Source organism: Cydia strobilella, chromosome 24 (assembly GCF_947568885.1).
Source record: "Cydia strobilella chromosome 24, ilCydStro3.1, whole genome shotgun sequence".
NCBI classification, from domain to species: domain Eukaryota; kingdom Metazoa; phylum Arthropoda; class Insecta; order Lepidoptera; family Tortricidae; genus Cydia; species Cydia strobilella.
The window spans coordinates 2,938,651-2,960,519 of record NC_086064.1 but is presented as its reverse complement, the minus strand read 5'-3'; the positions used below and the strand labels follow the sequence as shown (position 1 = coordinate 2,960,519).

Below are 21,869 nucleotides of genomic sequence, written 5' to 3'. Positions count from 1 at the left end.
ATATCGGTTGCACCTACCAAAGGAAAAATTGCACAATAAAAATAACCAAAAACTAGGTATTAATATTTAAAATGTATTCTTGAAAACGGAGCGTTTGTTGATTACAAAATATTTTATTTTTATCATGGGTCTAATTCTGATTTGATTGACTCTAACTATATTCATTAATTCAGTTCAACAAAAAATATATCTAAGCAAACGTTGTGCTTAGCTGGCGAACAGTCATAGAGTATATTGACGAACAGTCTTCATAATAATTGTGACTCAAAACTTTCGCATGTCTGAATATTCGTTACATGCTTTTTGCATGCCTGTTGGTCAAATATAGTGACACCACTTATTGTAAGGTTACCATTACTACCTAATTTGCAAATAAAACATTTTGAATTTGCACGATGAAAAATATAATTATACCTACATGAAAAAAAGGTTAATAAACTAAAGCCACCTAAAATAATAAGAACATATAAAGAAAACAATCAGTATGATCATTCAACATTTAATAATCAACAATTTATACCTCAGTCAATTGTAACTACTGGGAATTTTTCCTCCAGTAGTTACCACTGGTAAAAGGTGTGAAAAAAAATCCCAGTATACCACTGGTAACAACTTGGTGGTTCAACAACAAAAAATAACGATGCAGATAAGTAAAATTTACAGTACCTACGTAGGTACTTTTTCTTAACATTTCATACATATAATCACGCTGTTTCCACTTGCTACGATCCTGACATACTGTCCGCGCGCGAATTCCGTGCACGGCTGAGGAATGTTGGGCGTCATGACAGTGTGGTGTCATTTTGTACGTACGGGCGCGGCGCACATCCCCTACTTCCTCGACCTCCGAATGCACGGAGTTGGCGCGCGGACAGTACCTTTAAAGACGTTAAAGTTAATGTAGAAAATAACTACAAATTCTAATAACAAAACTTCCGTGAGGCACTGACATATTAAATATATTAAACCGGGTCACTCACGTTTATAAAGTCGATGATTGCTCGACATGTTTCGCTCCATAACGAAGAGCATTTTCAAAGAGCGCTCGCATTGGTGGCCCGACGCAGACTGCGGGCTGGGCGGACTCGGTGCGGGCGACGGCGGCGGCAGGGGAGACGAGACATGTCGAGCGATCATCGACTTTATAAACGTGAGTGACCCCGTTTAATATATTTAACTCCAAAAAATTTTATTAAATAATTTCACGGTTTAGACTCACTTGTTTTAGTCACTCGCGCGACATGTATATGCCCGCCGACAACGATAGCGCAAGACCTCCCCCCAACTGGCTTACTCGGCGCGCGCGCAGCGGGCGACGCGGCGCGCGGCAGTACGCAATACACGGTCGTCGTGAACGCTGCTCGCACTATTAGTCCTTAAGAAAGGAGACCTAGGCTCTCCGAAACATGTCGCGCGAGTGACTAAAACAAGTAAGTCTAAACCGTGAAATTATTTAATACAAATTCATACAAATCTCTAAAGCTTCTCGCCCTTATAAATATTTATAAAAGTATATAAAACTATTAAGTCTTGGTATTAATCCAGTAAAGTTTTATAATAAATCTTAAAGTATAATTAATACCTAAATTATGGTATTCACTTACAAACAATAAATGGCAAATTCGGTAAGTAATTCTAATACGTATTAAATCCGATATTTCTTTAAGATGGAATCACAGACATATATCTAAGTAGACGCACCACTCCGAACTATGTACGTTTTTTATAAACAACTAGTTTCAGTAAGTTTCAAGTTGGCATATACAGGTTGGCTAAAAAATAAGTGCATTTCGGTCGCCAGGGAGGTTTTGGGATTATACTGAGCAACTTGTACTATGGGACCAACCACGAAATCGCGAAAAACATTTGCCCTCCCATAGAAAATAGACCAGCCAAAATGTATGAAACAGCCAAATTTTTTTTCGCGATTTCGGGGTTGTTCCCATAGTAAAAGTTGCTCAGTATAATCCCAAAACCTCCGTGGCGACCGAAATGCACTTATTTTTTAGCCACCGTGTAGATAAGATACGACTGCATGATATTAATCTCTTAATTTTAAAGGAATCGTTGCACACGCGACATCTATTTAGATGTATATCTGAGAACAAGTAGTGCCATCTGTGGTCGAGTAGCGTGAACTCGTAAGTTTGTTATCTGTTTTCGCTTTTCTCGCTGAGCGGTACAACCGTCGCCCGGTAGATGGCGCTGCTATCAACTGCCAGCATCTTTTCGCCTTCTGGCGTCGATTGTTCTACTTTTTGTTCTGCAAATAGATATTAATAGGTAATGTAGTGCGTAATTTAATTTGTGTCACAAAATGTCAAACCCTTCAAGCGCTCATTTACTGTATGACGCTTGTCAAGTATGAAAATGGGGTCAGTCAGAACAGGAGTGCTGTTGGATTGCTAACTTAAGTCCCTTCTTCACCTGGGAAGGTGGAACGGAGTTTCGTTCTCATTTTAAAACTACGTGTTGGATCGTAATGAAACTTTGCACATACAATGACATGAGGTATATAGGCCTCTCCCATATTCCTCCACGAGTCCCTGTCCAGAGCTTGTCTCCAGTTCCATCACAGATTAATAAATAGTTACTACGTAACAGATACATCATTCCCATACAAAAGCGAAAATACCTACGCTATAATAGCCTATAAAATCTTAATAATAATACCTGCTGCTCAGGACGAGAAGAAATGTACCATAAGTACGCGAACAAAGAGTCGAGACTGCCTTGCTCGCCGTGCGAGCCACGTGCCAACGCGTCATCGTAAGAATGCGCTAGGGTTGTACTGTTACTTATGTTATTATTGTAATAAAACAAATGTTGCGAATCAACCATATTTTTTATTAGTCAATCAGATATTTAAAAACAACAATTATATTACCTGACTCAAAAAACTCCTTCATTTACGATTTACCTACTTATGTTCAAAGAAATAAATGGTGACAAAATTCATAAAGATAGATTTAAAATACTACTCGGTAAATACGACAAATTTTCCTTTGTTTTTTGACTTTTACACCCATCTACTGCACAATAATTTCGTGGTTTCCGCATTTCGAAGCGTAGGCGCGGGAAACGCGCGGTGCGAGCGCTCAGGCGGGCGTTCGGCGGCCCTCTGTCGGTTGAATCGTCGACGATACGCCGAGCGGTAGGCATATAGCGCGTGGCCTTGAGCGAGTGAAGGAGGCCTGGTTCCATTTTATTTTATGTCGCATTATAAATAGGAACCCATCTAAACAAGTGCATAGAAGACTTACCTCGGTCTCTGGTGAACAGTCTGTAGATGAGGAGGTGTGCGGCGGCGGCCAGGGCGGCGACGGCCGCCATGACCCGGAAGGCGCCGCGGCCGCCCGCGCGCGCGTACAGCTGCCCGCCCACCAGCGAGCCCAGCGCGAAACCTGCCCAGGCACACACAAGCTATAGTTTGGCTAATCACTTTTACAGTACATATTTTTATAGCACATTAGGTAACTATGTCGAAAATTTAAAAAGCCATATGGTGCCGATAGCACCATCGCATCATCATGAGCCCTGGACGCTCGGAGCAGAACCGGTCGCCCATCCGCGGCCGGGCCCGCGCCCCGCGCCCCGCGCCCCGCGCCCCGCGCCCCGCGCACGACATTCTCTCACCAACCGCGACACACGAAACACGACGGCTCGCGCCCGTCCCGCTCGCGATATACTGTACGCGCCGCGCAAAGTTATTATTGTAACGGTCAATTTGTAGTTTTTAATATATTTATAAAAGTTATACAGTCCGCTTATTTCTCTCCAGTAGCTAGACCAACACCATATGTACTTTAAAACGTTGTACGATACACGTGCGAATAGTAATTCGCAACACGTGTCGATTTAAAACACTCCTTCGGTTATATTTTAATTTATCGCCACTCGTTGCGAATTTCCTACTTTCCGCACTTGTATGGTAGATACAACTATTTCACCACACCAGCTGATAAAGGCTCTCTTGATACTTCAAAAACGGATGAGAAAGATGCATTTTATCCACAAGACTGACCAAAGAGAATTAAGTAGACAGTGCTCCCTCCATTCATCAGTTTTGTTCCAAAAAGACTATTATTTTCGTAGTCGACATCTAGCGTCAAGTAGCGGAATTATCAGTACTGCTACTTGACAATAGATGTCACTTGTGTCGCGACTGACGAAAAGTGTATTGCTCAACATATTTTTTTTCTTTTTCTAGGTGTTACTGTTGACTTAATGTTTAAATTAATATAATAATGCATGCTGTGATTGCCTGTAAGTGGGGGATCAATAAAAAATGTGCCCTTTTTGTAACTTAATACTAGTATGTAAATTGTATCTTCTGTTGGTGATCCTAATAAACAAATAAACAAATATTACAAGCAGAAGGAGTTGAAAATTGAGTTTCGGTTAATCCGGTTATAATATTAGATGAAAATCTTTAGCATTAGACTTTCCGTTCGTCGCGACATCTATTGTGAAGTAGCGGTACTGATAAATCCGCTACTTGACGCTAGATGTCGACTACAAAATAACCCGCGATTTGGTAAGAAAACTGATGTATGTAGTTAGCACTATGATTACTTATATTTATCTATGGTGGTAATACCACAGGGCGGACACGCTATACATCAAAAATCACTTGCGTTTCTATGTGTGAACGGCCCGTCTGTACACGCGTCATAGGTCATAGTTTGAGTGAGTTGCTTAAAAACAGTACTGAGCGGCCGGCAAACGGCCGTCGATCTGGTCGACTGTCGCGCCCATCATGTGCTAACCGTGCTGCTGTCGCGGGGCGAGGTAATTTGAATCGGGGCGGGGCGGTGCGTGGCCGTTCTGTGTGATAATAGACTATTACTTATTCTGTGGTAATACGTACCGACTCCATCGTCCATGCCAGCTACAACGCCTTGAACCGTGGCCGAATAACCTTCGGGGGCTACGCAGGCCGCATACCCCACTATACATGAGTAGCATAGCGCGTATGTCGGGCCTTGCATTATGGACTGCGAACAAATACGTTATTGCAAAGATATATATAACTCCGTAATAGATGGATACAGTCTAAGGAAAACGTGCCTCGAAAATGACGAAAATTTGATTCTCGTTCAGAGGGCGCTACTAGCTTTGGCCTACTGTCGTATAGATGGCGTTGACGGTTTCGTATGTTATTTAACAATTTTAACGCATATCAGTGAAAGAACATGGGTCAAAATCATAAAAATAATTAATGCAAATAAAAAAAATCATTTATCCATATTTAAATACATTTTATCGTATTTTTATAAATCTTCATTTTTAGTTTTAAAGTGTGTCGACAGATGGCAGTGAATTTACTGGGGTTACAAAATTTACTATGACAGTACCGCTCTAGTATAAGTTACTCTATGGTTATTGTATTAACTGAATAATTATTAAATAAAAGCAAAGAGTATATAATAGGATAGAGCGGTACTGTCATAGTACCGCTCTGACATTAATGACAAGTTGTGTCTTTTGTGCTCAAAAATATCCGAATATTTAAATGTTTTTGTCACACGTCCCTAGACTGAGGCGGTTGGGAGATATGCCCGAATGTTGTTTAATTATGTTATTTATGATGAATTGTTTGTTTTGTTTTGTTTTACTTGTTTTGTGTTGTGTATGAAATGTTTTTTCCCATGTCATGGCGTTTGGCCTCCGCTGTGAGCCGGACATGTTTTTGTAAATAAATAAATAATAATAATAATAATAGTAAATTTTGTAGCCACAGTAAATTCCCCGCCACCTATACCGACACACGATTAAAACTAAAAATTAAGATGTATAAAAATACTATAAAATGTTTTTATATATGGATAAATGATTCTTTTAATGTGCATTATTTATTTTTATATGATTTTGACCCATGTTCTTTCACTGATATGCGTTAAAATTGATAATAACAAACGAAACCGTCAACGCCATCTATTCGAGAGTAGGCTAAAGGTAGTGGCGCCATCTGTTCGAGAATATTTTATTTTTATTTTCGAGGCACGTTTTTTCCTTAGACTGTATCCATCTATTACAGAGTTCTTTGATAAAAGTGGCAGCTCTAGCGCACATCCTAATCCTAAACCATAGAGTAACTTGTACATACTACGCCTTAAATAGTTTTTTGACAAGTTTTCACAGATAATTTGTTGCCAATAAATATGAAATTCCATTGATGCATCAAGACGGTTTATTTACAGGGACCTACCGCGAAACGCAAAAATTTAAATTTCGTTATCTGCTTCTCTATCGTTCGAATATGCAAGAATGATAGAGAGGCAGATAACGAAATTTCAATTTTCGTATTTTGCAGCAGACCCTCTGAATTATGGATGGTATAGAAAGGATGCCAATCTCTTATGGCAGAATTGTTGTAAAAGTGACCACTTTCAGCTTTAAATAATAGTTCCTAATCTCTCCGGTGGCGCTAGTTAGGCTCTGGGACACGAGTATAACATGAACCAACAAATAACCCGACCAAATTACGTAGGTTGTTTTTGGTAGTATTTCGGTGTATGGTGGCGCCGCCTAATTACTGTTTTTTGATGGACACTTTTCATACATAGAGATTTGGCTCCTTTATATAGTCTCCATGCTCTGAATGTTCTAGTGGCTCCCCCTACGCAGTAATATTTCCTATTACAGACGACTAAAAGAAGAAGGCTACCAAAATTTAAGGTCTATACAAAATAGCTTCCTTCCAATATTCAGCGCCATCTATTGAACGGAAGTTGAATTATATTAAAACATATAATATAACCGGGTCTATTGCGAATTTATTTTGTTACCTTTATTTCCGACGTATCGACACAGGTTTCACTGGTCTGGTAGTTGTTATATTCTAAGAGCCGGACCTAATGGATATAACTGAGACCTGCTCCAAAATCACTAAACTTCAGTTCAATAGATGGCGATGCGAAACCCGCACCAGAAACCTGAGGTCTAAAAAGCGGTAACCAAAAGAGAACTGCTGCGTCAGTCAGCGCCATCTGGCTATAGATATAGATAACGTAAATATTGTAGGAACGCGATTTTGTACAGACATTGTCAGGTTTCTTGTTTTATTAATCCATGATGTTAGTATAAGCAAAGATAGATATAACTCCGTAATAGATGGATACAGTCCGTAATAGATGGCAGTGAATTTACAGTGGTTACAAAATTTACTATGACAGTACCGCTCTATCTTATTATATCCTCTTTGGTTAAGTGAACACTACAAATACGAACCTCGATAAAGACGAGATGCCACGGATGCTGGATGAACGAGATCAGAGCGAGACGCAGCGCGTAGCAGAGCAGAGACAGCGTTAGTGTGGCGCCGTAGCCCCAACCCTTTATTATTTTCCCTGCAAATGAAATTATTGATCACAATACGAGTATTTCTTTGTACTTTTCTTTCGAAACTTCAAAATATGTTATTTGCCTTATTAGAGTGGATTAAAGACACCGACATACTTAACTATTTATTAAAAAAATACAATTTCAACTTTTCTTTCGTCAGTGGTGAGACCTAAATCGGGCATCTGTCTTTGCGCAATTCTGAAGTTTACATTTTTTTAAATTCTATTCAAATAGCACATTTTAGACAAGCCACAGAGAAAAGGCTATAAGAGAAAAGAAGGTTTGCTAAAAAGGGGTTTCTTCTAATCTAAATTTAATCATATACCTCTCTATCAATCGAATTCACAAGAGTGATAGAGGCAGACAACGAAATTTTGTATAAATATTTTGTACAGTAAAAAATGTCGCATAGATATTTTTACGCGCATACCAGAGAAGTAGAAGAACAGAAGCTCTCCTATGAAGCTCTGTGCGGCGACCACGACGCCCTCTATCAGCTTAATCTTCGCCATGGAGCCTGTCTCCTCCGCTAATTCTTCTAGGAACCTATAACGGGAATATAAAGTCACCCTCTTATATATTAAATTATTTTAAATCGGGTCACTCACGTATTATTAAATCGAATAGCTCGACATGTTTCGGTCCAATTTACGAGGACCGTCTTCACGGAGCACGACACGTCTTCACTGGTGGTGGTGGTGGTGCTGGTTCTTGAGTGACCCGGTTTAAAATAATTTAATATGTTTGAGTCTCACGGGAGCATTATAGTTAAAAATCATCCTCTTATAGTCGAAAAATAATAAGTTTTTCTTTAAGCATAGAGAAACATAAGTAAAGAAAGAGTGGTAACTCCATACATCAGTTTTGCGCCTTATTTCGTAGTCGACATCTAGCGTCAAGTAGCGGAACTCTCAGTACTGTTACTCGACACTAGATGTCGAATGTGTCGCGACTGACGAAAAGTGTATTGCTCAAAAATTTATAACTAATATTAAAAGCAGAAGGAGTTGAAAATAGAGTTCCGGTTACTCTGGTTATAATATTTGCTGAAAATCGTTGAGCATTGGACTTTTTGTTTGCCGCTACATCTATTGTCAAGTAGCAGTAATGAGAGTTCCGATACTTGACGCTAGATGTCGACTATGAAATAAGGCGCGTTTTGGTAAGAAAACTGATGTATGGAGTTACCACTCTTTCTTTACTTATAATTTATCTATGGTCCGATGACACTTACGGTCACGGACGGGTGGGTGTGGTATCGAGCCAGTGAACGCAATATAATATACTAGCTTTTGCCCGCGACTTCGTCTGCGTGCACTTAGTAACAGCAGCTAAAGCTAAAGTAAGTATAGCGCCTAGAAAAATTCTCATAGCAATCATTCAATTTGAGCATATTATGCACACAAATTAGCAGGCACTTAATTAATTATGTCAAGTCCACCCCGCTTTTTACTTTCTTAAGGGATGATTTTCGGGATAAAAACTATCCTATGTCTTTCTCAGGGACTCAACCTATCTCTATGCCAAATTTCATCTATACTCTATTTTGTAATTAGATTCCAAAAATCTAACCTCACTTTTTCTCTTTTCCGTATGTTTTAAGAAACTAAACAAAGCTAAAAGGATACATCTATATTTATTTTAAATGCTAGAGTATGCAAAAGGGAAATTTGAGTTTACTTCTTTACATATTTTCCATTATTACGAAAGAAAAAGGATCTGAGTGAGGTTAGTTTTTTGGAATCTAATTACAAATCAGAGTATAAATCGATTCAGCGGTTTAAGCGTGAAGAGGGAACACACAGACAGAAAGACAGACAGACTTTCGCATTTATAATATTAGTATGGATAGTGCTTAGGGGAGTACTACAGATACCTTCACGTCACTTAATGTTCATCATTCCGCATTACATGCCCAACTCACCAGAACATGTAGTAGATGATAAAGCTGTCAAAAGTCCCGGCAACAATAGCGAACAGTATGAAGACGAGGACACGCGGGATGCGCAGCACATCACGTAAGGCTTTGCCGGAGTCGTCCGGACTGGATAGTGAGGGTAGCTAGAAAAACAGAATGCCCAATTTTATATTTAGGTATATTTTATATATAATGTAGGTATAATTTATTACATACCTTTACGTACAAATATTATATTACTAGTTAACATGACGTCGAGAAAACCTTACGTCTTACTCGTACCGGTATGGCTCTAAACTCTTTCCTAATTCGCCATCAACGCTATTCGTAGTTCCACTAGTCGTCACACTCTTATTTACAATAAGCACTCTACACCACTGTAACAGTTTTACCAAAGAGGATATAATAAGATAGAGCGGTACTGTCATAGTAGATCTTGTAACCACAGTAAATTCACTGTAAAACTAAAAATGGAGATTTATAAAAATACGATAAAATGTATTTAAATATGGATAAATTATTTTTTTTATTTGCATTAATTATTTTTATGATTTTGACCCATGTTCCTTTACTCATATGCGTTAAAATTGTTAAATAACAAACGAAACCGTCAACGCCATCTATACGACAGTAGGCCAAAGCTAGTAGCGCCCTCTGATCGAGAATCAAATTTTCTTGATTTTCGAGGCACGTTTTTTCCTTAGACTGTATCCATCTATTACGGAGTTATATCTATCTTTGGTTTTACCTATGTTTTATTCTTTGGTTTTATGTTTTATAAATAAACACTGACTTTGATTTTGACAATTATTTAAAACCATTTTAAAACCACAGCGGTACAGCGCCTTGCAAATCCCTTACGTACCGCTAGATGGCTTCGAGCTTTTTTCTACTCGTCAACAGACAACTTCGTAGATTCTCTGTTTGACACTAGATGGCTCTGTAATCGATTTACTCACCGTAAGCGCCCTGCAACTGTACAGATCGACCGCCGTAGCCGCAAGGGCTATAACGAAGGCCGGTGTGAAGTCCTTATAAGCTCCAGATGTGAGGTCTATTAGGGCCCCGCCAAGTAGCGCTGTGAGGCCGTAACCGGCAGTACCCCAGGCGCGTTGAGCGCCGTATTTTGAGGCGCGTTCTGTGCCTGGGGGAAAAATATCGTCATTTTTAGGGTTCCGTACCCAAAGGGTAAAAACGGGACCCTATTATTTAGACTCCACTGTCTGTCTGTCAGGCTGTATCTCATGAACCGTGGGGCTTCCATACAAGAAACGTGATTTTTTGCGTAATGGTACGGAACCCTTCGTGCGCGAGTCCGACTCGCACTTGGCCGGTTTTATGTTTATTGACCGAGCGTTAGCGAAGTTCTCCGTGTCAGCTTGGGCAAAAATACTTTCGTATGTTTGGGTGTTCTCTTCTGCAAGTCGTATTTATCAACCGATTCTCGTGACATTTTGTGAGCAGTTTCAGTAGTTAGATAACATTTTTCTATTGTTTCGTATTTACATAGAGTAACTTATACTAGAGCGGTACTGTCATAGTAAATTTTGTAACCCCAGTAAATTCACTGCCATCTGTCGACACACTTTAAAACTAAAAATGAAGATTTATAAAAATACGATAGAATGTATTTAAATATAGATAAATGTTTTTTTTTATTTGCATTAATTATTTTTATGATTTTGACCCATGTTCTTTCACTGATATGCGTTAAAATTGTTAAATAACAAACGAAACCGTCAACGCCATCTATACGAATGTAGGCCAAAACTAGTAGCGCCCTCTGAACGAGAATCAAATTTTCTTGATTTTCGAGGCACGTTTTATCCTTATACTGTATCCATCTATTACGGAGTTATATCTATCTTTGGTATTTATAAAAATCGACCTTAGCATGAATCTTATTCAGAACAAAATAAGGTTTAACTTACCTAGCACATCGAAGCAAACGGCATCCCCAATGCAGTTGGCAACATTAAACGCCACAGTACCAACACACATTAATACCACGAACGCCCAGAAAACCGATGTCATATATAAATTATCTGTGGCATCCATAGACACTGAATTATCCAAGGTCCAATTCGAAGTAACATTAAGCTCTGTACCATTTAAGTCTTTATCCAAACATATAAGATTACAACCAGTCTTTGGCACGCATATCACCTCTCCCTCTCTCTCATCATTAAACTCCATATTAAAGAGCGAGCAAGACATATTCCCCACGTCATCCTCTACATAAACTGTATTAACATAAGTCGAATTTGTCACGTAAACGTCAAAAGTCTTATTATAACACGTCGATTGACAGCTGTATTTTTGCAATAGGAGTTCGTCTATGGAACTTTTGTCAACTTTTTTAAGATAGACAGTGTTGTTGAGCTTGTATACGTTTTTTGCTATCTGTGGCGGCGGGTCCGGCATGGGGAGGAACCAGAGACAACAGTATGAGCCAGTCATCGTCGCGATTAGTAGCATAAAGACTAGTTTTCTATGAGTCTGAAAAAGAGATGAAATATTAAAGACATTTTTTTCAATCGACATCTTTTATTGAAAGATCTATGGATGGTATAGAAAGGATCGCAATCTCTTATGGCAGAATTGTTGTAAAAGTGACCGCGTTAAGCTTTAAATAATAGTTCCTAATTTCTCCGGTGGCGCTAGTTAGGCTCTGGGACATGAGTATAACATGAACCATATAAGGCAACAAATAACCCGACCAAATTACGTAGGTTGTTTTTGGTAGTATTTCGGTGTATGGTGGCGCCGCCTAATTACTGTTTTTTGATGGACACTTTTCATACATAGAGATTTGGCTCCTTTATACAGTCTCCATGGAAAGATCCACGAAAATCCCTTAGGTATGTCTAGTCTAGTATGTATAGGATTACCTTGCCTCTCCCTTCATCTTCACATGTGCTCCCTAAGTCTACCCTAGGTCTATTTACACGATTACACGTATAAATAAAAATAGTATACATTATACGCGTTTTAAATTAAAGCCTGACCAGTAATATATTATCATTGTCAAGAGGGCGCTGTTCATTCTCATGTATAGGGTGACAGTTCAGTATAGTATGAAAAAATTAGTTCAAGTGAAACTCCGCAACATGGCGCGTGATCATATATTCCTGGTCAGGCTTTAACACCGCGTAAGGCGTGATTGTGGCGCCGCCCTAGCGGATGCGGGGTATATTAATAGTTATCTGACAGTTCGGATGAACAGCTATTAAATAGTATGAACTGTATGAAGAAGTTCTATGAACGTTCAAATTTTTACCACGCCGCGCCGTGCGTTGTCGTCGTTTGTATTTCGCTTGGAGTCAAACCAAACTAACTGCACATACTATCCAATGGTAAAGTACCACCATAAACGTCTAATTCCTATGAAAATATAATGGCAATTATACTTTGTCCTGTCAAAGTCAGCGATGAACGGACTCAATTTCGCTTCGGACTTCATATGCAGCCAATATTTTACTCACCGGCCAAAAGTCGACGACGTAACCGAAGAGCGGCTTTGCCGCGGCCCACAGCAGGGGCAGCACGGATGTCACCAGCCCCATGGCGCCGGGAGACACGCCAAGTTGACGCCCGAACACGTTCATTTGGGGCAGGAGTGGGCCCAGCGCTGGGGACAATAAAAAATATTGTTATTGTTTATTTTGTGTGAAATTAAACTTAATCTACGTATAGGTATTTAATTCAATTTATTTATTTTGCTTGAACATACACAGTTGTTATGGTTACATGTCATTGGGATGTTATAAGTACATATTGTAGCTATTAAGTGTAGGTACATGCATGTATGGTCTACCACAATATGGCATGCAAAATCTTAGACTAACTTTAAATAATATTCTAAATAATCTAATTACAATTAAATTGTCAAGTTATCATAATATTCATTCAGATTATGTGGACATCCGAGGGCATATTACGTCCTAGTCGTTGTAAGATTCAAACTTAAGGCGGTTCCTTGAGCCAGAAGGCGAAAAATCTCCTTATATGATCATGTTTTTCTAAGAGGCGTTGATATTCGTAGACGTGGAAAAAATATATTTAGTTCTTGACTATATTATCTTTAACAACATAGCTTCCGATACACGAATTATGACACTTCGCTCGATACAATTAATTCCCAAAGTAACCTCTAACTCGGACTTTTAATCCTACTTTACTCGGTTATTTATTATGTAATACTTATAAACAAAAAAAGAAAAAAAAACAATCTTAACATAAATAGTAATTTCATAGCTTTAGAATTGCGAAATTGTAAGGTAACGTTTTTAAAATAAATAAAAACCGACAAAATTCGATCAAAATTGACACTTGGCGCGTATGTTCTTTCCCGTTCTTTCTTGCGAAATGTGACAAAGACAGCGGCAAACCGATGAAACGGCCTTAAGTCATTGTGAATAGAGGTGACAGCAGGGAGTCATCTATTGGGCATTATCATGTCAATCACTGGGAGTCATACAACCAACCGCGTTCCGCGCATCGTGTTTCTATTGACGCTTGTTAACAATTTTGTCCAAAGCTCCATGTACTAATAATTTTCACTTTCATTTAAATATAAGTGGCGCCGATAGATAATTCCCTGATATCATAGGCATGAATCGCACAACATTTCTACACATGTACATAATACTGATAACATATGTATATACATAGGGTAATTCTTTCTTTCCTTATCACCCAAAGGCATCCTTCTAGACAAAGTAATCTAATTTATATTTATACACAGATAACACTATACAGCTTGTAAATGTATAATCTTAGTACAATAGTATTTTAAACGGTTTATATGTGTAAATATAGTGCTTGAACTGTTAATTACTTAGCTGTCTTCGTAACAAAAGATCGTATATATATGTATATATATATATTGGACTTATTGGAGTATTGTAGTGAGATAGAAAATTATTAAATGATCTTTGCAGAGGGCAATTTCATTACGATTGTACATCGTTTGTGTACGATGAGTATATAGTATATACCTAGATAGGTTGAATGGGAAAACAAAGTTATACCGATTCTGCGTCGATTAATTAGGAATCGAGCGGTAAAAGCTGATAACTAATATTATCTATTATATAATCGATTCTCGGCGTTCTGGGGATATCAGCTCGTATTAGAGCCACTAGTAATTAAAGGTCCCCGGCAAGCTCGGTTCTCCATACAAACGTAGTTCCGCTCTCATTTTAAAACGACTAGCTAGATTGCTCTGAAACTTTATACTTACAATAGGATAAGGTATATCTATGTCTGAAATTAGTTTATGTACATAGCTTCTGATACCATAGTTAAAAAAATCGGCCAAGTGCGAGTCGGACTCGCCCACCGAGGGTTCGGCAAGCTCGGCCGAATTTCACCTTCCACCTGTCACCAGGCTGTATCTCATGAACCGTGACAGCTGAAATTTTCACAGATGATGTATTTCTGTTGCCGCTATAATAAATGATAAAAAATAGAATAAAATAAATATTAAAGTGGGGCTCCCATACAACAAACGTGATTTTTTTGCCGTTTTTAGGGTTCCGTACCCAAAGGGTAAAAACGGGACCCTATTACTAAGACTCCACTGTCTGTCTGTCTGTCCGTCTGCATCTCATGAACCATGAAGCTAGACAGTTGAAACTTTCACAAATGATGTAGGTATTTATGTTGCCGCTACAACAACAAATACTAAAAACAGAATAAATTAAATATTTAAGTGTGGCTCCCATACAACAAACGTGATATTTTGCCGTTTTTGCGTAATGGTACGGAACCCTTAGTGCGCGAGTCCGACTCGCACTTGTCCAGTTTTTAGCATAAATTTAGACTTTCTAGTATTTTATTATTACATCGTAACAGAGATAAAACAACCTAGTGATAATGAATAACAAATGTAGCTGGGCTAAGATTCATATCGCTATCTTCATCCAATTTACCTACTTTATGTATGTAGTTAAACAATCCGTTTTTACTACTATTTGCACGCTTTAAATGTATCCATTCAGATGTACTAATTGTACAAATATAACACCCACTTTCTAGAAAGCCATATGCCATCTATTGCTTTCACTTTCTATTGCACACTTTTATTTAGTTTCAATGTACAAGATGTGGGAACAAATCAAATTATTTTATTAAATATTTTGATTTGTGTTTTTTTAAGTAGTCACACTACTATATATAAATTAAAAACTGTAATAGATGCCATATATTAAAGAAAAAGTGACGAAGTGCGAGTCGGACTCGCGCACGAAGGGTTCCGTACCATTACGGAAAAAACAGCAAAAAAATCACGTTTGTTGTATGGGAGCCCCATTTAAATATTTATATTATTATGTTTTTAGTATTTGTTGTTATAGCGGCAACAGAAATACATCATCTGTGAAAATTTCAACTGTCTAGCTATCACGGTTCATGAGATACAGCCTGGTGACAGACAGACAGACAGACGGACAGCGGAGTCTTAGTAATAGGGTCCCGTTTTTACCCTTTGGGTACACCCCTAAAAATAAATAAAAACCCTAAAAATAAATAAAAATGTCTGGAGCACGATCCGCCATGTTCCGTGGATCATTCGAAAGTCCCACCGGCCCTTTCGCCTGTCGTTTCGAGTCCGGCCTGAGGTCGGTCTGAGGGCCTACCGCGAACACAGAAGTTCGCAAATTGCGGGTTTCTTCATCCGTCACTCTATTTACGCCTGAATTGGAGTAAACGAGAAAGATGCCCACGATTAGCGTACTTTCGGTAGGCCCTAATTTCATTTTTTTTTTTTTCAATATTCCAACTAACACATTGAAACTAAAAACTGTAATAGATGTCATATATTAAAGAAAAAGTGACGAAGCCCTCCAGTGGTGAAGGCTGGATCCGGCATGTTCCGTGGATCATTCGAAAGTCCCACCGGCCCTTTCGCCTGTCGTTTCGAGTCCGGCCTGAGGTCGGTCTGAGGGCCTACCGCGAACACAGAAGTTCGCAAATTGCGGGTTTCTTCATCCGTCACTCTATTTACGCCTGAATTGGAGTAAACGAGAAAGATGCCCACGATTAGCGTACTTTCGGTAGGCCCTAATTTCATTTTTTTTTTTTTCAATATTCCAACTAACACATTGAAACTAAAAACTGTAATAGATGTCATATATTAAAGAAAAAGTGACGAAGCCCTCCAGTGGTGAAGGCTGGATCCGGCCTTCACCACTGGAGGGCTTCGTCACTTTTTCTTTAATATATGACATCTATTACAGTTTTTAGTTTCAATGTGTTAGTTGGAATATTGAAAAAAAAAAATGAAATTAGGGCCTACCGAAAGTACGCTAATCGTGGGCATCTTTCTCGTTTACTCCAATTCAGGCGTAAATAGAGTGACGGATGAAGAAACCCGCAATTTGCGAACTTCTGTGTTCGCGGTAGGCCCTCAGACCGACCTCAGGCCGGACTCGAAACGACAGGCGAAAGGGCCGGTGGGACTTTCGAATGATCCACGGAACATGGCGGATCGTGCTCCAGACATTTTTATTTATTTTTAGGGTTTTTATTTATTTTTAGGGGTGTACCCAAAGGGTAAAAACGGGACCCTATTACTAAGACTCCGCTGTCCGTCTGTCTGTCTGTCTGTCACCAGGCTGTATCTCATGAACCGTGATAGCTAGACAGTTGAAATTTTCACAGATGATGTATTTCTGTTGCCGCTATAACAACAAATACTAAAAACATAATAATATAAATATTTAAATGGGGCTCCCATACAACAAACGTGATTTTTTTGCTGTTTTTTCCGTAATGGTACGGAACCCTTCGTGCGCGAGTCCGACTCGCACTTGGCCGGTTTTTTTGCATTCTGCTCTGCTGTTTAAAGTATAATTTTGATAGGATATTATGCAGTGAATGGCAAGCGCAATTGGCGCAGTTAACGAAGAATTCTTCTGGAAATGCGAATAACTAATTCTTTGGACATCATTCGGCGGTTCGTGGTCTCGGCCGCCATTTATTCTATGTACTGCTGCTCTTGCTATCCTCCAGTGCATCGTGAAGGCCTCGACGAATGACTGAATATCAACGACTTACTGTTATATATATATACAGCCCTGGTAGCAGAGAAGCCATTATTACAAATTAAAAAAAAACTGCCAAGTGCGAGTCGGACTCGCGCACGAAGGGTTCCGTACCATTAAGCAAAAAACGGCAAAAATCACGTTTGTTGTATGGGAGCCCCACTTAAATATTTATTTTATTCTGTTTTTAGTATTTGTTGTTATAGCGGCAACAGAAATACATCATGTGAAAATTTCAACTAGCTATCACGGTTCATGAGATACAGCCTGGTGACAGACGGACAGACAGGCAGACAGACAGCGGAGTGTTAGTAATAGGGTCCCGTTTTTACCCGTTGGGTACAGAACCCTAAAAAAGGCCCGGTGAGCGTTGGTTGAACCCCATCGGCCCACAAGCAAGTGCCCGGCGACCTTGTGGATCTAATAACCGCTTAACCCTACCCCGGTCTAATGACCTACGCTCTACCTATAATTCACGGCCAAGGTCCCCCAGCGCGATATCCTGCCCGTGATGTGATCAACCACTTTCTAGCGTGAACGGGAACGTCATGTCACAATTTTAACTGACTGCAAGGTAGGGTTGAGATTAAGCACTGGTGGCCTAGCGGTAAGAGCGTGCGACTTTCAGTCTGGAGGTCGCGGGTTCAAACCCCAGCTCGTACCAATGAGTTTTTCGGAACTTAATGTACGAAATATCATTTGATATTTACCAGTCGCTTTTCGGTGAAGGAAAACATCGTGAGGAAACCGGACTAATCCCAATAAGGCCCAGTTTACCCTCTGGGTTAGAAGGTCAGATGGCAGTTGCTTTCATAAAAAGTTGTGCCTACGCCAATTCTTGCGAATGGGATTAGCTGCCAAGCGGACCCAGGCTAAAAACATTAAACTTCAACGGGTAGTTGCAATTTCCGTGTCTACCCCGAACATTTTTATAAATTAATTTCGGGTAGTTTAGTGTTGTTAGGGTTCCATAGCAAAATGGCAAAAAACCGTAGCCAAATGGAAAAAAACGGAACCCTTATAGATTCGTCATGTCTGTCTGTCCGTCCTTATGTCACAGCCACTTTTTTACTTAGATATCTGTTGACATTTCGCTGAGACGTCAGTCTTTCCGTGACCACAGCTGGTGCAACCCAGCTGAAACGTCGGAATTTAAGGTAAAAACAATGAAATTAAAGCGCGGTAGACCCGTTCGTATAATTAAATATGGACAAATACCCATGAGCCGTGACAAATAGCCGGGACAACGCAAGGAAGGTGATGATACTGATGATGACGGCTAGGGTTGAGATCTGAGAACAAAAGACGACAAGGGGAAGAGGGGAGAGAAGAGATGGTCTTATGGAACATGGAACTTTCAGTAAGTAAGTAAGTATTTATTTCATTTATTTGCAAATAATAAGTAGGTCTTGGTCTAACTCTCTCCTTTTTTGTTCGAGCAAACATACAATCTTGTGACGTTGGTAAATAAAGGAAATGGAAATACATTAACGATAACGAAACTACAACCACGCAGCTATAAGGGCCGATACAGACGGATTATTAACAATGCTCCGATATAAATACAATGCCGCGCGAAGCTGTGCGGCGTAAGCGCCATCGACAATAAGTTCCCTTCCGCAAAATAGGCGCATTATATGACGTCGAGTTGCGGAAACCAAGCCCGCGAAAACCTAAGTTCCCTTTTCATAGAAAATGCCCCAATTGATGAAGCTATTAACTGATAAAAGCTATTACAGTGTAAAAGATTTCCTCTCTAAAGATATACAGCCAGATTTGGAGTCGCTTTATGATTTTTCCATGCTAAATAGTAGAACCTGTATAGTACAAATAACAGAATAAGCAAACAATTATCACTTACCACCTAAGAGACACTTGTACCTAGCTAATTTGGCAGCGATCTTGATAGCCCTGGCTGTTCAAGTTATTTAAACATCACAATTTCATAGACTTTTGACGTTTCAAATACAAATACAAAAATACTATAACTTTTGTTCAACAATTAATAAAAATATCAAACGGTAGAGTAGGTACACAACCACTGTAACACCAAACACTGTAGGTTAAGAAAAACTGGTTTGATTAGATTAAAATTTGCTGTTTTAGCCGGCGACCGCAAAAGTGCAAAAATCCCATTAAAGCTTGGCCTTGCTAACTTAAAGAATTCATTGACACAGATACATAATAAATACAGTACACAACTGTTGAATGCAAAATTAAAACCATTGTTATAGAAGATGGTGAACAATTGCTGCTTAAATAATTACTTCATTAAAAACATTGTATGATACGAAAAATTATGTGTTATCAATGTAGGATAGACTTAAATGGATATTAGAGTTTTGAATGATTCACGGTTAGTTTCACTAGACTTATATTGACCGGGATATACACAAAAACAAATAATACAAAAGGTAATCACGGTCTATATCCCGGTCAATATAAGTCTAGTTAAATGGATATATTTTTAGTTCTTTGTCAAAATATTTTCTTGTTAGATTTGGATAAAATTTTGCTTGCTTGAAGAGCTCATTATGAACGGAAAAAATACGAAATCACGACTTGTCTCGAAAAAAGTGTATGTTATTTTCTGTATGTTGCGGTTATATTGTACAGAATAGGGAACTCTGTTTGTCCACCAAATTTTATCGAAACTTTACGAAAAAAAATCGATAGATACTAATAATACTAATGTCCAGATTTTAAAGAAATTCTAAATTTTATACTAGAAGTAAATAGACCAAAAAAGATATTTTGAGGGGCAAATATGACACCCCTGCTGGAGTTTCAGGCATCTATAGGCTATGGTAACTGCTTATGATTAGGCAAGATGTTTTTTTATTTTATGAAATAGGAGGCAAACGAGCAGACGGATCACCTGATGTATGCTTGTTTGGCACCAATATGGTGTAAAAGAAATAGCCCTGCACCCTGCACTTATGTTATATTTTAAAGTTTTGTGAAACCATATCTTTACTGGGCTATAATAAATTAGTGTTAATGCAATAAACAGGTTTTAAAGTGAAATCGATATAAAAAGTATCACAAAAACTAGATAACAAGTTATGGAGATTACTTGATTTAATTTCGATTAGATGCAAGTTAAGATAACGTAATTAGGGTTCTCCTAATGACAATTTGATAACTTAAGTTTTTAGGCTTTCAATACATATCAATAATAAAAAATAAACGATTATACTCACCAGCAAAGAAGAAGAAGAAATGCGCCTTTATTGGCACTAAACTCTTGTCCACTTTAAGCTTCATTTTAAAATTTAAAAATGAAAGTGCTACTTTAATCACGACTCTATCATAAAAGAAATTCAGCAAACACTGAGTGTGTCCGCAGAATATTCACACGGAACAATGCGAGAACAAATACGCGATATACAAAGGTCATTATCCTCTCATTTTTATTCAAATATCAACAGCGAAACGATTGTTTACAACTTTAACTTTACACCAAACAGCCTTTGCTTATATACAAATGAGTTCGATTCGACTTCGCAAGGCAAGGCTGACACTGACACTGACAGTGACGTATTGTTGTGACGTTGCACGCGGTATTGCTAGAATAGGAAGCAGAATTCCACTGAATATTCAAGGGCAATAAGTCTAAGCCATAGAGGTAGGATCTTATAGAAGCGGCCTACCGCGTGCGCCCGTGAGGGACAGAACATACGCAAATTACGCAATGCGACAATATGATTGGTCGAGTAGATTCGTAGCCCACCATAAAGCATACAAATTTACGGAGGGGAATAAAAAAACGTGAGACTGTAACAAGGACAAAATAACGCTTTCTCTGCTGCTCCTACTGAAAGATACATAAGACTATCCCGTTCTGACAGTTCCCCCCATCACACATGTGACACATGTCTAATCCAGTTTAATACTAGATTCATGGTCTAAGCTTACTCTGAGAGATACCAAATGCCATATTTTCAAATTAATTTTACGCATAATGGAAGTTATTCGTGGAAATATTACCACTTCCATGCCCTATCACTGCAAAGTCTGTGCAGAATTAACATGGTCCGACTTTATTATAGTGATCGTCTATAATCTGTTTTATAGTCCAGTGTCATAACTATTTGTATAAATACAATAAAATAAATTAAATAAATTGAGAGAGAATTTTAAACTAACATTTTTTGTGATACGATTATCTCCAATTTCTAGATAAAAATAAAATGATGGCAACATTATCAAAGTTTTTTTTTTATTATTGTTGGTAAAATAGTTTTCTGAGTTCCAATATTTTTGCCAACGCGCAAGGGTTCCTAACAGAATTCCAGTTATGGACTTATGGAACCCCGGATAGCGTATCCGAACTGAAAAATTGCATAGAGGCTGTTGTACTTAATTTGCTATTTAATAAATTCCCCAAAATAATATAATCTTGAACAATTCTTAAATGTGTAAATTAAATTTACATTTCTTCTTTGTAATGTTTAATGTCATTTTATTTTGTTTTAATGTTTTATTAATTATTGTCGTATTTAGCGGTTCATTTTAGCACATGTGTTGTTTTCTGGAAAACAGATAAAATAACG

At 38.5% G+C, this 21,869-nt stretch overlaps 2 protein-coding genes across 2 annotated transcripts in view; one reads left to right on the top strand and one right to left on the bottom strand.

Moving 5' to 3' along the window:
• Positions 1 to 21,869, top strand: part of LOC134752140 (zinc finger imprinted 3-like) — a 123,339-nt gene that overhangs the window by 7,139 nt on the left and 94,331 nt on the right. The gene's annotated exons all lie outside the window — the stretch shown is intronic.
• Positions 656 to 20,785, bottom strand: LOC134752139 (major facilitator superfamily domain-containing protein 6). Its single transcript, XM_063687729.1, has 10 exons — positions 20,517 to 20,785; positions 12,751 to 12,896; positions 11,197 to 11,764; positions 10,225 to 10,409; positions 9,272 to 9,408; positions 7,778 to 7,893; positions 7,234 to 7,352; positions 4,871 to 4,997; positions 3,264 to 3,404; positions 656 to 2,263 (listed from the first exon to the last, which is right to left on the bottom strand). The coding sequence occupies exons 1-10, from the start codon at positions 20,578 to 20,580 to the stop codon at positions 2,151 to 2,153; spliced, it is 1,716 nt and encodes a 571-aa protein (XP_063543799.1). The 5' UTR covers positions 20,581 to 20,785; the 3' UTR covers positions 656 to 2,150.